The 14,460-nt window shown below is 45.7% G+C and overlaps 1 protein-coding gene across 15 annotated transcripts in view; it reads right to left on the bottom strand.

The window, feature by feature from the left end:
* The window catches only part of KCNQ2 (potassium voltage-gated channel subfamily Q member 2), a 121,427-nt gene that overhangs the window by 61,528 nt on the left and 45,439 nt on the right, over window positions 1-14,460 (bottom strand). For all 15 annotated transcript variants that reach the window (XM_074969509.1, XM_074969508.1, XM_074969511.1 and 12 more), the window contains exons 3-6: window positions 12,726-12,852; window positions 9,155-9,330; window positions 6,905-7,030; window positions 378-488 (exon numbers count right to left, since the gene is read on the bottom strand). In XM_074969509.1, coding sequence (XP_074825610.1) covers window positions 378-488; window positions 6,905-7,030; window positions 9,155-9,330; window positions 12,726-12,852 — 540 coding nt within the window. The remainder of the gene's footprint in view (window positions 1-377; window positions 489-6,904; window positions 7,031-9,154; window positions 9,331-12,725; window positions 12,853-14,460) is intronic.

Here is a 14,460-nt window from a genome sequence, read left to right as displayed (position 1 = left end):
TCATGATTGCAGAGAAAAGCTCAAAAATGTACATCCTAAAAGTTAAAAAACCAGAAAGCAAATCAAAATGAATCCCAAAATGTGTCCTTTTATTTATTTTTTTTTCAATCTCATGACTCCATAGGGCAGCCTCAGGACCTTCTGGGGCCTGACTCATTAATTTTGAACACTGGGTTCTGGCAGTACTGGGATTTGTCCATTGAGCTGAAATCCTTTTGCTGCAATAAGTAATTAAATGTCTGCAAAGTTAACAACATCATCAAAAAAATCTGGAGAGAGCCGTATAGGCAAGATGGCAGCCTCAGTGAATGTAAGCGGGACTGTGTAGAGAAAAATTCATGTCCTGTTTTCACGGTAATGTTTGGGTGCTTACTTACAGCAGGGAGGGCGAAAAAGGAGACCCCAATGAGGGTGAAAGTTGCAGCCAGGAGACGCCCATTCCAGGTCTGTGGATACTTGTCCCCATAGCCGATGGTGGTGAGTGTAATCTAAGGAAAGAGAGAAGCAAAGCCTGTTCGCTCCAGTGCCTTTTGGCTGGCCCCATATTGAAAACTGAAACAACAGCTGAATGCAATTCTCTCTTCAGCATAATCTCCCCCTTCCCTGGTTATTCTTATGCCAGATCCCAGGATTTTATCCTGTAGGGTACTTCACTGGCATATTCATCACAGTGGCTATTTCAATAGAAATACATATGCACAGAGGGGTGTTGGAGCCCGTAGAGAAGGTTACAGGATCTTTTATGTTCTCTAGAGCAACGGAGCCACGTTGCTGAGTACTTAGTGTGTTGCTGTTACAGAGGCAGTGCAAAGTTCCTCGGCTTGCTATATCTTTTCACAGTGGAATCTGGTTTACACGAATTGAAAAACTGATCTGTTTAGTCTAGAGAACAGAAGGCTCAGTGGGGACATAACAGTCTTCAAATATGTAAAAAAGGACAGTGACCAATTGTTCTCCAGGTCCATCAAGGGCAGGACAAGAAGTAATCGGCTTTGCAGCCAGGGAGACTTAGGTTAGATATTAGGAAAAACTTTCTAATTATAAGCTCTGGGTTAGGTTACCTAGCTGGTTGCGGAATCCCCACCCCTTGAGGTGTTTAAGAACAGGTTAGACAAATTTCTGTCAGAGATTATCTAGGTATACTTAATCCTGCCTCAGTGTGTGCTGGACCCCATGGCACCTCGAGGTTCCCTTCCAGCCCGGCATTTCTACAATTCACTCACAGCACTGTCACAAATTCTTTCTTTCTTGTGCCTACGTATCTGCCCTTAGCACAATGGCTGCCACCAGCAGCAGCCACAGAAACAGCCAGTTACAATCAACAACGTACTGCCACAGACACTCTGCCTACAGGGGGGAAATGGCGTCTTGCCAAGGCAACTTCAGAGGTGTTCTAGCCATCTGCCTCGGCACGTACAGCATCCCCATCACCCGAGTATCTCAGCCCCTCCCAAAGATTTGTGGATGTATCCTCATGCACCCCATATATTGCTATCCCCATTTCACAGTGGGGGAAGCTGAGGCTCGGAAGACCAGATTTAACCCTTCCTTGGTGCCAGGAGGCAGCTTGTATCTCTGCTACTATGGGGCTTCCCTAGTGCCATTGGCAGGGCACACATCTCCCAGGCACATGATCACCCCAGCCATGCCTCCTCCCGTCCCGCTCTCTCCCTTCATTCTCTGGACCACCCCAGCTGGTCCCAGACCACCTCTGCAGGAGGAGGGAGGGGTTCCAAAGAGGTGCTGTGGAGTTTACACCAGTCCTAGGGCCCCTTTCTACAGCTTATCTTGCCTACATTCATCCAGGGAATCTGTGGCAGAGCTAGGCACTGCACCCAGAGCCTCTGATTGCCAGTCCAGTGTGATAACCACCAGGCCATCCTTCCTGCACACTGTGCAGAGGGGTACGAGCTTTTACATCCGTCCCTCAGAATGGGCAGCTTTTTTCATTAAACAGGCGTATACACATCACTGCCTTCTGGGGAGAAGGCTTATGCGTTTTAGTCCAAAGCGTCCATGCAGGAGATGGAATGGCTCCTTCAGGACTGAGAAAAATAGCGGGATTCCCCAAACTCACATCAAGCATTTCAGCTGTGGCTCTTTCAAATGAGGCAGAGTTATTTCCACGCATAAAGGTCTGAAACTGTTTATTCCTAATCTTTCCAAAAGTGCCTATTAACGGGCTTCCCTTCCAATTTCAAAACGGCACAGTACCCTGAAGGTACGAATTACTGCTGCTTAATACAGCCTGATTCACAACTGTGAATATATTACTGATTATATTGCTATAATATTCCAAGCAGGGGTTGGGATGCTGGCATGTTTGTGTGTTGTGGGAGATTTGCAAAGATACCCTTGACCTCTAGAATGCAGGAGAAGAGACAGGTATAGCTTTACTGCCATGATTCTGCTGGCAAAGGATGGAGAAACTTAGGCTTGTAGCCTCCAGCAATGGAAAGTCCGCCCAGAGCAAGGTCACAGCGGGCTACAACCCTGCTTCCCCAAGTGGTCCAGCACAGCCCACAAAGTGGGTGGAGCAAGCCAGGATGGGGGTGAAGCAGGCAGGGATGCGGTGATTCAGAACATCTTCCAGGCAGCCTCTACAAGCAGCACTCCTATGTATCCCTCTCCAGAACTGAAACTGCCCCTCCTCTACAACTGCTTTGGACACAGCTGCCTCTGAGGGTTCAAACTGCACCCCAGCCCTGCACCTATGGGGTTAATTAAACCTACTGCACATTAACTTAAAAACAAACTCATTTTTATATGAAGAAAAATATAATCAGTGGCTTTCCCTAAAGCATTTTATAGACATAAGCACTACAAAATCTTTCCATTAGATGCCATTGAGACAAAATATGTAGCAAAAAGCATCTTGATGGTTGTTCTATACTGAAACATATCTTGGAAACAGCTTTATTCTATATTCACTGAGAGATTACTACACAGATTTCAGCAGGGAGTTATCTAGGCCAGAGCCACTAAGTGCAGATCCAGAAAAGGATCCAAACATTCCCAAAATATGGGGGGTGCTTGCATTTGGAGTTTGAATTCAGACCTACCTCTTTGTTGCTATTGATTTTTGTACTGAAGTAGTGCGTACAGGCCAGACCCCCTTGTGCTAGGCACTGTATAAATATATAACAAAGAGCCAGCCCCCGGCCCTGAAGAGCTCGCAATCTAAGCAATGTGTGATCAATCTCTCCTCCATTAAAGAAAGTGTTGCTACAGACATAAAAACAAATCCAATCCTGTAAGGAAGGATTGAACTTAGATACAAACTCGTCTTAGGTAGTTCTTCTGCCCTACATCATTCACCTTCAGTTCCAGGGCCACTCATCAGTATTTCAGGACCACGGTCAGTGGACAGAACAGTCGAAGTTAAGATTTGTTCTTACCCTAAGAAAAATCTAATTTGCAAAATTTGGAACTTTGGTGATATCCTGACCCCACTGATGTCAATGACAAAACTCCCATTCATTTCAATGAGGCTAGCAGGTCACTCCTGGATTTCAAACCCCCTGTGGCTGTCTGTTCCCTGACTTCCAGCAACCAGGGAGTTAAATTTCTATTTAGACCTCACACAAAGTGAAATATGGAAGCAGGGTTGGGAGTGACGGCTCGATAAGGCTCTGAAGAGGAATACCAGAAGCTGTACGAGTGGTTATTTGATAGTACAACTTTTCCAAATTTTCAGTGGAAATTTTCAGAGCAATTTTGAATATCAATGAACAAAAACCTACAGGAAAAATATTTAAGGAAGTGTTTGCAATATTTTCCCCATTTTTGAGCAGCTCCATTTGACAGATAAAAAAGATAGCTCCAAGTCTAGTTGTCTTGGAGGGGAGGGGAGGGGAGATTAGTTAACTTGGCTTTGAATTTTTCTCATTGTTTGTTTTCTAGTTACTTCAAACCACGCTTTGTTTTCCTAACTGTAACCAATGTGCTTGAAAACCTTGATGAGCAATTTACTAACAACAGTCTTCCCATTGTTGGATTAGATGATTCCTCCCAAAGCTTGGAGCTGTTAAGATCTCGGATTTTGGTTGGGGGCCCATCTGTAGGTTTTAACAAGCTTTGTACTGAAGCCGAGACTGGCTTCCAGAAGTGTTGGAGCAGGAGAACAATAGACAAAGTAGATTAGAACCTCGTTAATTCTCCCTTTGTTAATCTGCTAATCCAATAATTCACACATACACACACACACAGAAAAACTAAACAGCAGTGTCCTCTCTGCACTTGTCGGCAAAGATTTAATAGCAGAGTGACTTCACGACTGAAAGCATTCTATTACTAAGACCTCATTCTTTTACAAAATATGCTCCAGTGCATTTAACAGCACATTATGATGTATTATTATGAATAATTAAAAGCAAACAGCACTTGTCAAAATACATGATCAAAATGCATTTAGTAATTCAGTATCTCTGTTAGATATGGCTCAACTGTTCTGGTGCAACTAAGTCCATGGTAGGAGGTGATATTGAGTTGTAATATCCAGTGGGAGGTCCTGGAAGCATTGTGCCTCTGGTATTCCCAGTGACCCCACAGAGCACAAGTGTTGTACCAAGCTTGAAAACCATGGTCCTGACCGCTTTGAAAAGATTGGTATGAGGAGCATTTCCTCCAGGAAGCCTAGGAGATGTTCGCCAACTAACACCGACTTGGCTGAAGCACATTTAAGGATTGAGGCGATTTAGTGCTTGCTAAGTAAATATTTTGGTTGATTATGTGCTTTATCCCTTTCTACCAGCCCTTTGGAAGAAGCCTACTGTCTTAGCCGGTCAACTGTTCAGGGGTGGAACTTGGGTGGGATTCTCCAAAATGCTAAAGTCCAATGGGACTTGTGTTGCTAAGTTACTTAGATCTTGTCTACACTTGTAGGGCACATGTGGCTACATGCTGCAGCACGGGTGCTGGAACAATTTGCACAGTGGGGGTGCTGAGAGCCATTGACCCACACTGTAAACCCTGGATATGATGGAAACCACTTCAAGCCAGGGGGTAAGGCAGCACCCTCAGCACCCCTAGTTCCATTGCCTAGGCGCTGCAGTGAAAAGCAGGATGCATCCCCACTGTCTGCGGTGTCTTGCAACACGCAGCAGTGAAAGGCTCTGGCAGAGTAGAGCCTTTCCCCGCTTCCAGAGTCTTTCATTGAGACGGGGAAAGGAGCCAGGAGGCGGGGGGACACTACAATGCTAAAAATAGCAGTTTAGATGGGGCAGGCACTGCGTTGGCCTGCAGAGAGCCATGTAGGGTGTATACCTGAGGGTTCAGGCACGTAGGGCCCTCGACTTGCCTAAGAAGTGCCTCACCATCTACACTGCTATTTATACCCGTGCTAGTTGGGCATGCCGTGTCTGTACGCTACACGCCACCGTAAGCGTCAGCCTGCCCTTAGGCACCTTTGAAAATCCCATTCTTCGTCTGTGGTCAGTATCTAGCACTTTTTGGATGCCAGTGGACTAACAACAGCAGAACTTGCCTCAGACAGCTCTTGAACTCCCAGCGTTTAAAGACTACGATTGTGTCCAGCTTGTACGAAGCTTAAGTAGGAAGGCCAGTGAACTCCTCCTCCATTTTATGTGCCTGCTTAAGCGCAGAGCTCACTCTGGTCCCCATTGTTTGTTGCTTATTCACTAGGAGTCTACTCCAAAGCCCACTGAAGCCAATGGGAATCTTTCCCCTGGCCAAATTCCCTCACCACGCCAAGTCCCCCCGTCATTAGCATGAATTAATTAGGTTCTGCTGAACTGCTCTCATTGCAGAAGACCAAAGCTTGAAGGCAGATCACATTCCAACAAGGCTGCCTAAAGAATAAGGCCAGTTTCATGGGAATTGCCTGAGGCATAAGGGACCCTTATAAGTGAGGAAAATTAATTGAGGGAGGATCCAGAGAAAGGTTGACAAGCCCCCTTGTGGCCACAATCCCAGAAGAAACGTGGGTAGTAATACTTAGCACCTCTAGGTAGCTTGAAGTATTCAAAGCACTTTACAAAAAATGAGTTAAATTCTCCTCTCTGTTGCCCTCAGGTAAGAGGAGAATTAGTTAACTAATCCTGGTCGTCCCTCTGTGAAGTAGGAGAGCATCATTATTCCTATTTTACAGGTGGGAAAGCTGAGGTACAGAGAAGTTAAGAGACATGCCCAAGGCCACATGATATCCTGTAGCAGAGCTTAGATCAGCAGGCAGGAGTTCCTGGCTCTTTGATCAGCTCAAGCCACTAGACAATACTGGTAGTTTCATATCCCAATGGTGCAAGGCTGGCATAGGGCAAGTCTGAATTGATTGCCATTCCACTCCATGATTTTCAAGTACAGTCGAACATTGTTTAGTGTTTGATTCTTCTTCTCCTTTCCTGATTTTGCTCACATTTCCTCCCTTTCTTTCCACTCCCCCGCCCCCATCATGATGCTAAGCTTCCTTGAACTCTACAGAACTGATGTCCAACCCCTCTCCAGACACACACCTACATGGTGACATCTCCGAGGTGCTCACGTGGGGGGAGCCGCTGAGTGGCACCTTCTATAGCCCAAGCTTCATTTTACCCTGGTTAACCTCCCGCCTGCAGAGCTGAACACAGCTCCCTTCAGAACCTCATTAAAACAGTCACTTTTTGGTCAGCTGGTGCCAAGTTGCAATGGCCAGACTGTCCTTCCCTAGTCCTGGGAGCAGCGGGTGCCTCTCCTGTAGCTGTCTATGATCTGGCTAACTCAAGGAATGAGATAGTGTAGCATTCCCTAAGGGATGAAAAGTACTAAACTGAATAGCTGGAAACCATTTAATAATAATGCTAACTAAACTCGCATCAGTCAACTTCTCACATAAGTGATAAAGGATGGGAGGGTTAATGGCCATTTCATTTTAATAACCGGCAGCTGCTGTTTTGTGGAAATTACTCACCAGGCCCCACCAGAGCGCATCTGCGTATGTATCAAAGTGCTCATTTTCTCCTTTCTCGGCCAAGTACACCAGGAAAGAGGCCAGAATGAGGCACAGAAAGCCAATATACCAGGCAGTAATCAGCTCCTGCAAGATAGTTAAGGAACAGAATAGAATAATGTGTTTCCATACTATGCATTTCATACTCGGGGTATCCCCGAATGCAGAGCCGGGGTTCAAAGCTCAACTTTCCCAAAGTTTGTGGGTGTTCAGCTCTGGGGTTTGGTTTCAAGACTATTAGTAGAAGTAATATTACAGTAGTGTTCAGACACTCCACATGGGCAGGGCCCCACTGTGCTAGGAGCAGTATATACACATAAAGTAGAGACAGCCCCTGCCCTGAAGCACTGACCACCTGAATAGATAAGACAAGGTGGGAGACAGGAGGTATTACTATCCCCATTTGAAAGATGAGGAACTGAGACAGAGAGTCATTAAGGCCCAGATCCCAAAAGTATTTAGGTGCCTAACTCCAATTGATTTCTAAGTACCTTTGAGGATGCAGGCCAGAGAGACTTGCCCGAGGTCACATGCAGAGTCTGTGTTAGAGTTGAGAACTGATCTCCTGGGTCCCAGTCCAGTGGTCTAAGCACATCGGTCTCATGATGGAGACCACCTACAAAGTCTGAATATGCATCTGGATCTTATCCCCACATTTCAGGGGTGTTTGGATCCCAGGATTTGAGTGTGGGCTTACCCCTGCTAGAAAACTTTATAACAGTGAATTATATACTGAACTGGCAAGCTCATGGCTGTTAGGCAGCTGGAGTAGAGATTTTAAGCTGAGCAGCAGAAGCCACCTAACCTTATTGGAACTTTCATGATTTCCTACTTCTTTAGGAAGAACACCACTACTTGGATAACCATCAGTGTTCGACACAAGAGAGCGTGGTCTAACGAAAGCTGTACGGTCTTGGCTTTAGTTCACATAGCTTCATGTGAACGTTTTCTTTGGTTTGGATTTGGGTGGGGCTTGTGACCCTGGAGTTTTGTGTGAAGGTTCACACCCAAGTGAAGCAAATGCACTGGGAAACACCAAGTTTCATTCACCAAAACAAAAAGCCCTGATTGGCTTTAAATCTTCTAATGGAACCTGGATGAAGTTTGTAACACATCAGGAAACTGCTAGGTATCGTATTGTCTCTGGTTTCCTTGGGAACACTTTGCACAGCTCTAGGTTTAATATTTCACCTGAATGGCAAAGCACCTAATGGTGCAGAATCAGAGGATACCACCCAATCTTTCTCTCTCATTTTTCCACTGAAGTCATACAATGTCAGAATGATCACATACTTGATCCACACCTAAGGAAAAGGTTTCAATAACCAAAGTTGCTAAATCAAATACTGAGGTATCTCTTCATCACATTAAACTGCAGATGCAATAGGATGGTTCCCCATTTCCCCAGCCTCAGAACCACAAAATGATTCTTTAAGAGACCTTATTAGTTTGTTGAGATGCACTATATCCACATTTCAGCAAATTGTAGAAGAAAGGTCGCGTTCACTACATAGCAAAGTATGTCAGAGGTAAATTATGCATCTTCAAACTGTCACATTCTTGGACAAAGCTAATACAAGAGCAGATGAAGGAAACCTGGTAGACTGTAGTTTTCTGATATTTTTTACTAAGCTTTTGATAAATTTGCTAAGGCTCTTAAGGAAAACAAATAAACCTCAAGATAAGGGACAAAATATTGTCATAGACTAAGTGACAGGAAACAAAATGTTGTTGTGAATGAATGCTCCTCAAACTGCTGGAAGGTGAATAATGGAATACGCTAGGGATCAGTTCTGGGCCTGGGACTAGTTAATACATTTATTAATGATTAGGAGGACGACATGGTCAAGATGGCGCTATCTGCAAATGGATGACCCCAAGGGGTAAATTTTCAGACATGCAGCCTCTTTGAAATACATGCTTTATATAAAGCATTTGCAACATCATCAGCATTTAATCACATATGTATTGGCTGCTGCCAGATGCAGTTTAACCAGCCTCCCAGCTCCTTCATGGCTGTGGGTTTGTGCAGGCTAATTACTAACCCACATTGCTTCTGAAAATAGCCACTGCAGCCACCTTCAAGGTACTTCCCACAAATGATAATCACCCAGGCATCAAAATATTAGGGCGGGGGGAACCAAAGTAGTGTTCATTGTGAGGAAAAATGTGTAAGGAGCTGATCAGTCCAGTTATCCAGGTCTAACTCACCTTGCTATGGGCATAGACCACAGACCCCAGAAGCTTCCAGGTACCACCTCTACGGTCCATTCGTATCATGCGCAATATCTGCAGGAACCGCAAACTCCTGAGAGCCGAGGTGGCAAAGACATTCCCTTGGGATCCTGCTGCCAGCACGGCAATGGAAGCAATCAGCACCATGATGTCTGCAAGGAAGCAGAGCGTAAGAGGAAGGATTTCATGGACCTCGCACACCAACCATCACCTCCCCTGGATGGGCTTTTACAAACGGACTCCTCCGTCTTTCCTACCTCTGTGGGTGATGAGACATCAGGCTGGCACTACTCTAGGGTGAGCCCCTTGCCTTTGGTCTGGAAAGGACCCCTCACTCATCACCTCTGTTCTCACCTTCCCTTATAGCTGGAGTCAGTTTGGTGGAAAGAAATAAAACAGTTTTGGTACCATCAGTCAGGGTTGGTGGTGACTCTGCTATTGACTGATCATGCCAGTGTAGGGATGGATGCTTCTTCCTCAGGCTAAACCCTAGAACAGCATCTTTATCCACACAGGCCCCCCCATCTCAGATACCCCACTTCACTGCTCAGTGTTGGGCAGCCACATCCCCCAGCTGGCCTCCTGAGCACCTCTCCCTCTTCCTCGTCTTTCCTATCCAGGTATTCAGGGTATTACACTGCACCCATCTCCACGGTATCTGAGCTCCTAACTCTGCAGAGCTGGAGAAAAGATAACATACCACCTCAAAGATTCCGACACGTATAAACCGCTACTAAGCCCATTGGGAATAGGGGTAGGTGCGCGCGTGTGTGTGTCTGTTATAAAAATGAGTGATGTGTCTGTCACATCCTATGGAGGAAGCACATGGCCACGTACAACTAATATTAACCCACGCTGTGTGATTCACTGCACGGTTTAATGAAATTCACATTCCTCTTCTCCTCACACCTCCTCCACCGGGAGAAAGGTTGCCAAGACTCTAAAGATTGAATTCTGGCTTGATGCACAATGCAACATTTCTAGCCTGGAATAAGCCTCTGCAAAGTGCATCAGCAGAGGTGCACGATCTTCTTTAGCCAGTGTACTGCTGTTTCTAAGGTCCACCTTGACATGGGAGTCTCACTGCCCAACGCATTCAGGAAAACCTAAAGGGCTGTGTTTTAGGAAGGCCTGTTTCTGCCACTGATGGAGGAAAGGTGGGTGCATGGGAGTACTAAAAGCACCCACCTTTGCCCAAAGCAAAAGCCTAGGTCTCAATACCCCAGTGCTTTCAGGGATCTGAAAACCATCATTCAGATCACTACATGAATTTTGTAGATGTCTCTGGTTTTATAATGGGCTAAACCAAAACCCTGCATAAAGCATCCCCAGCTCTGTGATGGTCAAATCAGGGTCCAGATCCAAATGTGGTGGCTTAAGCCCATCTCTAGAAAGCACTGAGAACAAATGCATCCCTTCTCTTCCTCTCCCTGCCCACCTCTGACCCCACCTCACCCTGTTAAAAGTAACTGCTTTGCACAGAGACAGCCCCTTCCACCACAGAATCTCAAAGAACTTTACAGCCAATAATTAATTAAGGTTTATAACTCCCTTGTGAGGCAGATAATTACTGTAATATCAGTCTTATGGAAAGGCAAATGGAGATACAGAGTGACTTGTCAGACACAGAACCCCAGACCCTAGCTCCCATCCCCATGTTCTAACGGTTAGATCACTTCTCCTCTCAAAGGAGACCCAAAGGGCCTGATTCTGAACTACACTTATATTATTGCATCCTTCTCACACCCATGTTGGCACAGAGGGAAGAAAACAACCTCTTTCATCCCGCTCTGTCATTAGCTGCTGCTTCCATCTGCTCCAGGGTATTGAGATCAGCTGTTCTGCCCTCCCTGCTAAGATTTCTCTCAGGCTCCCTGTTTCCTCACACCAGTTGGTTTTCACTTGACAGCTTCGTGGAGGAGTCTGTGCATCTGGAGTACATGCTCCAGATATGGCCAGTGCTTCCTTCTAAGTCTAGCGGAGACCAGCTGCAGGTTGATGAGTTCTTGGATCTCTTTGTGGGTGGTGAAGTCTCTCCACCCTATGCCCTGAATCTTTCCTAAGCCCTTGTTTTCAAAGGGATCTAGGTTTCTAGCTAACACTTTAATAAATCTTCAGCTCTCATAGCCATATGTTGGCTTTGAGGTTACATTTGAGTGGAAAATCCTCCCTTTTGTTTTGGTGCCGTTTAGCTTTGATTTCCATACATTGCTGAGTTACTTTAATGCTGCGGATGCCTTTCCTATCCTTGATGTCACTTCTTTCTTGACATTTCCGTTGGCTAGTACGGTGCTGACCAGCTAACTGAGCTGTTCTACTTCCTGGATCTTTTTGCCCTCTGATACAATGTTACTGCTTGACATCTGGGTTTCAAAAATATTTGTTTTGGTGTAACTGATTTTGAGCCCTGCTTGGCCTGCTGTTTTTGCTAAAGATTCTATCTCTGTTGCTTTTGAGGGGTATTGCTCAAGCGCATGACATCAACAGCAAAGCCGAGATCTTCTAGGTGTTTGCCATCTACCCAGGCTATGTCAGTGTTTGTGCTGCTAATAATCTTTCATTATCTAGTCTATGGCAATGCCAAACAACAGCAGAGATCGAACACAGCCCTGCTTCACGCCAGCATCCACACTGAACCACTCTGCTATCTGGTTATTCACCCTTCCAGTGCTCTTTATGTTGATGATGTTGATGACGTCAGCTGGAATTCCGTAAGACTGAAGAATCTTGCACAACGTACGTCTATGCAGGCTGTCCAATGACTTTTGAAAGTCAATGGCATTGATAATACGTTCTATGCATCGTTCTATCATAGGCCTTAGTGTGAATATCTGATCTACCCAGGATCATTTGGGCCTGTATCCAGCCTCCTCTTCCCTAAGCTTTGCATCCACCACCTCTTTCATCCTGTATAGCATCTTACTACAAAGGGTATGAGGGGTCAGCAGCATTCTCTGCTGAGCAGCCACAGTTACTGGAATGGCAACCTGGTTTTGTTTCTATAACCATGGAGTTTGGGCTTGGTTTGTGTTTGGTTGGTTGTTTTTTATGAGGCTAGGTGGCTGGCCTTGCACTCAACTCTCCCCGCTTTATCTGGGCATAGGAGCGGCAGCCACATCAAAGGTCACTTTATGCCATTCTGAAGTTGCTCTAACTTTATCTGGGACTGGGCAGGGCCCTGCACAGGTCCAGAACACGAAGAACACAAAGGTGGGTTGCAACCACCTTTGCCCCGTCTTCCATCCCTGCTCCAACCATGAGAATGCAGTAGCTCAGAATCAGGCCCAGGCCTACAATAAGCCCGAATACTCCATGGCGGGCTCACTGTCCTCTAGCTCCCTCTAGGACCTCTACACTAATACTACGCATTCCTCCCAGGGAGGCCTTGGGCCCACTAAGCAAACCAGACAGCTCCCCTTGACCCAAAGTACAGCAAATTCAGCGGTCATCCTGAGCACAGCCCACGAGGCCTTAATCCCATTCGTTGTGCACTCTCAGCAGTAGCTGCTGCCATCCATCAAACCCACTGCTGGGCAGCAGTTCTTACCAATCACACAGAAGGGTTTGCGGGCAAATTTTAACCTTCCCCTCCAGCCCCGGTATCGACAGCAGCAACCGGCAGCCCAGATTCTCACGAAGTATTCCACACCAAACACCACGATGGTGACTATTTCCTGCATGGGAGACAATGCAATTAGTCCAGGAAGAAGGCACAGGGAAGAAAGTGTTGCAGATTCAATGCAGAGGGCTGAAACAGCATCTACTAATAAAGCTCATTTTGTTCCTCACTGTTACAGTCCTTTCTGAGGAGAATTGTGACTCTGACCAAAAAATGGAATCAGGCCACAAAACTGGGATCTGGATCTTGAGTTCTAACAGTTCCAAAGAGATGAGACTGTGATGCAAGATAAAGATAGAGACTAATTGCTAGAGTCAGGTTAAGATCCAGATTCAGCTTTCAAATTCCTCCAAAATTTGGGGGAGGGGTTGTTATTTAGCATGGGATGCTGTGTTCAAGTCCATCCCTATTTTGAAACCTTCTCCCTCATTACAAAGTTGATCTTTCCCTTGGCAAGACAGTTTTAGCTCTGTAGGGAGACAAAAGTTTAGCTTTGGCCCAGAACTGACCGTTTCCTATTTTTGTCACCCGAGGGAGGTGATGGGGGAAAGAGAATTATGAGCCAGATTTTTAAAAGAGCTCAATCCATTGGGCACTGATCAATTCTGAAAAATCTGAAGACAAGGGTCACAACAGGAGCAGCTGGAGGGTAAGCACCTTATATCCTTATTTCGGTGTCTAAGTGGGACCTGAGATCTTCTGAAAATCTGGCCCAATTATCAGTGCTGAGCAATTGAAAGTCTGGTCCCAAGCTCCTTGGAAAGTCTGGGCCTGTGTTCTTCTGAGTCTAAGTATATATACTGTATATATATATATATAGTGGTTTCTGAACTCTAATGGGTTAACCCAAACTACCTGAAAATCCACACCAGTCTCGACTGAGTTCCTACCCTGTTCCAACAGCCTTCTGCCTCGCCAGTTGAGACACTTCACTATTGACCCGCCGTTTGTGCCAACACACAGTTGCTTTTCTCCCCACAAACAAAGATACAGAGGGAATGAGCCCACCGTGCTACAAAGCTCCGCTCGCTGTCAGTATGTTACGTTCTCTGATTTCTTCACTCATGGTGTTTGCCTCACGTGGGCTGACGCTGAGTCGTACAGGACTCTCATTAAGCTTTCACTAGCTTCTGGTATCTGGTTGATGTGCGGAGTGGGAGTGGAGGACGGGAAAGGCAAAGACAGGGAGATGCGATGAATTCTGGGAGCCCTATGAAGTAAGCATCTGTGCCAACAGGAATTCTGCTACCTATCACTCAGCATGTTACTGGAAGCCAAATTGTCAGTGGAAAGCATGCCAAGCTGTTTAAGTAGTAAAACCATTCGGCTTTATGTCAGCTCAGATAAATGCAGAAATGTATAGCATGGGGAACGGAGGCAACTCACCTAGGCTGATTCTGCTGTGGTACAATGTCAGCTTAAAGAAAAGGAGTACTTGCCATTTAAGGCCACACTTTTAAACGGGCATCAAACCAACTTCTAAATGCAGGCCCACAATACTGCAGGATTTTGCAATTGCAGAGAAACACACACACACACACACACACACACATATTGAACATGCACCAGTTCAGGTTTTTAAAGTCATCCTTGACACTGTGAGTCACATTCTTTCCTCTTTTACATTGGGGCAAATCCAGATGACTTCAGATTTACACTCAGT

The sequence above is a fragment of the Natator depressus genome, chromosome 13, assembly GCF_965152275.1.
Source record: "Natator depressus isolate rNatDep1 chromosome 13, rNatDep2.hap1, whole genome shotgun sequence".
Lineage (NCBI taxonomy): Eukaryota > Metazoa > Chordata > Testudines > Cheloniidae > Natator > Natator depressus.
The sequence above is the reverse complement of the archived record's forward strand: the minus strand, read 5'-3'. Positions and strand labels throughout refer to the sequence as shown.